We start from the raw sequence: 1439 nt of genomic DNA on the forward strand, positions 1-1439 counted from the left end.
GTAATTCATGGCACAACTCAAACGGGATCGAAAGATACGTTTTCTCTCTCCATTGACTTCAATACAGGATTATTCCGAAATAAGGTCCCATGGAGCGGAAGTAGATGGGCGTGACTTCGCCACTCTTACAAGTCAGTGCTCTTATTTTGAAGTCAGTGCTCTTATTTTGAAGTCAGTGCTCTTATTTTGAAGTCAGTGCTGTATATAATAGAGTGTTCTCTGTGTTACCTTGCGGGCCTGAGCGAGGGTCTTGCAGGCGTCGATGACGAAGGTCAGAGTCTTCATCGGCAGAGCTTCGTTCACTGACGACACCTTGTTCTCCAGGTTCATCGCAAAATCCTGCACACATACATTATTGTTATAATTTTTGTTGTTGTTGTTGTTGTGATACTAATGAGCGCTGCTTACCTTGGCCTGGTGGTGGAAGGTGCATCTCTCGTTGTAATCCTGGAACTTCTTCTCCTGCCGCGCCGCTTTACTCACCTGAGAGCAGAGACACATCCCAGAGTCACACAGGTGCTGAGGGAGCAGTGAGGGAGCTCTCTGATTGGCTTATGGTCATGTGACAGGGTGGCGAGGTACTCACCATGGCGGAGCAGTTGTAGTAATCTTTGTGAGTGGGTTTCCATGGTTTCAGGCAGCGCCAGCAGAACCCGTGGTTGCACTTAGCGCAGGTCATACTGAAACACACGGCAGGGTACTTTAATATTCAGCCTCACCTCTCATGTGAACAGGCTTTTACTTTGAAAATCCATATCAGTGTGTCCTGTCCTAATATTTACTTTATTTGGAAGAGAAGTCATTGACAGACTGATTTCTTTAATAATGTATGTTTGAATGATCGCTCACTTTCATTGGAAGGTGGCTTTATCTTGAAGTGAGTGCTTTTATTTTGAAGTCAGTCCCTGTCCCTCCTATATAAGTGCGTGCTCTTATTGTGGCGGGGCGTACTGCAGGCAGCCCTCGTTCTTCTCGATCTGCGCCTGGCAGCTCGGGCAGCGCTTGGAGATGAGCTTGGCCAGGTGTTTGCTCTGAGCCTCCATGTTCATGCCGTCGTAGTACCCTCCGTCGTCCATCCACTGAGACATGTGGGAGCAGGAGGCCGGGTAGTGCGCCTGAGCCCAGAGAGAATACAGACATAACACACACTGCAGGAACTCTGCATACATGTGAAGAGAACATGCTGTGTACAAGAACAGAATGTGAAATCAAATAATGTACATTAAGACTGTTTACTGCAGTGATACATATTTATATAAATAAGTAGATTGCAAGATGACCCGAAACTAAAAAAGAAATAAAAGTCCTATAACCTGTGTGTGTGTGTGTGTGTGTGTGTGTGTGTGTGTGTGTGTGTGTGTGTGTGTGTGTGTGTGTGTGTGTGTGTGTGTGTGTGTGTGTGTGTGTGTGTGTTTGAGAGAGAGAGAGAGAGAGAGAGT

The 1439-nt window shown here is 46.4% G+C and overlaps 1 protein-coding gene across 1 annotated transcript; it reads right to left on the reverse strand.

Moving 5' to 3' along the window:
* Window positions 1-228: 228 nt before the first annotated feature.
* Window positions 229-1217, reverse strand: LOC104945827 (cullin-9-like; the record flags this gene model as incomplete). Its single annotated transcript, XM_010771550.1, has 4 exons — window positions 952-1217; window positions 587-680; window positions 409-483; window positions 229-339 (listed from the first exon to the last, which is right to left on the reverse strand). Coding segments are annotated over exons 1-4 (498 nt in total), but the record flags the coding sequence as incomplete, so codon positions are not given.
* Window positions 1218-1439: the final 222 nt, after the last annotated feature.

The sequence above is a fragment of the Notothenia coriiceps genome, unplaced genomic scaffold (genome assembly GCF_000735185.1).
Source record: "Notothenia coriiceps isolate Sejong01 unplaced genomic scaffold, NC01 NC01_scaffold00010041, whole genome shotgun sequence".
NCBI lineage: Eukaryota > Metazoa > Chordata > Actinopteri > Perciformes > Nototheniidae > Notothenia > Notothenia coriiceps.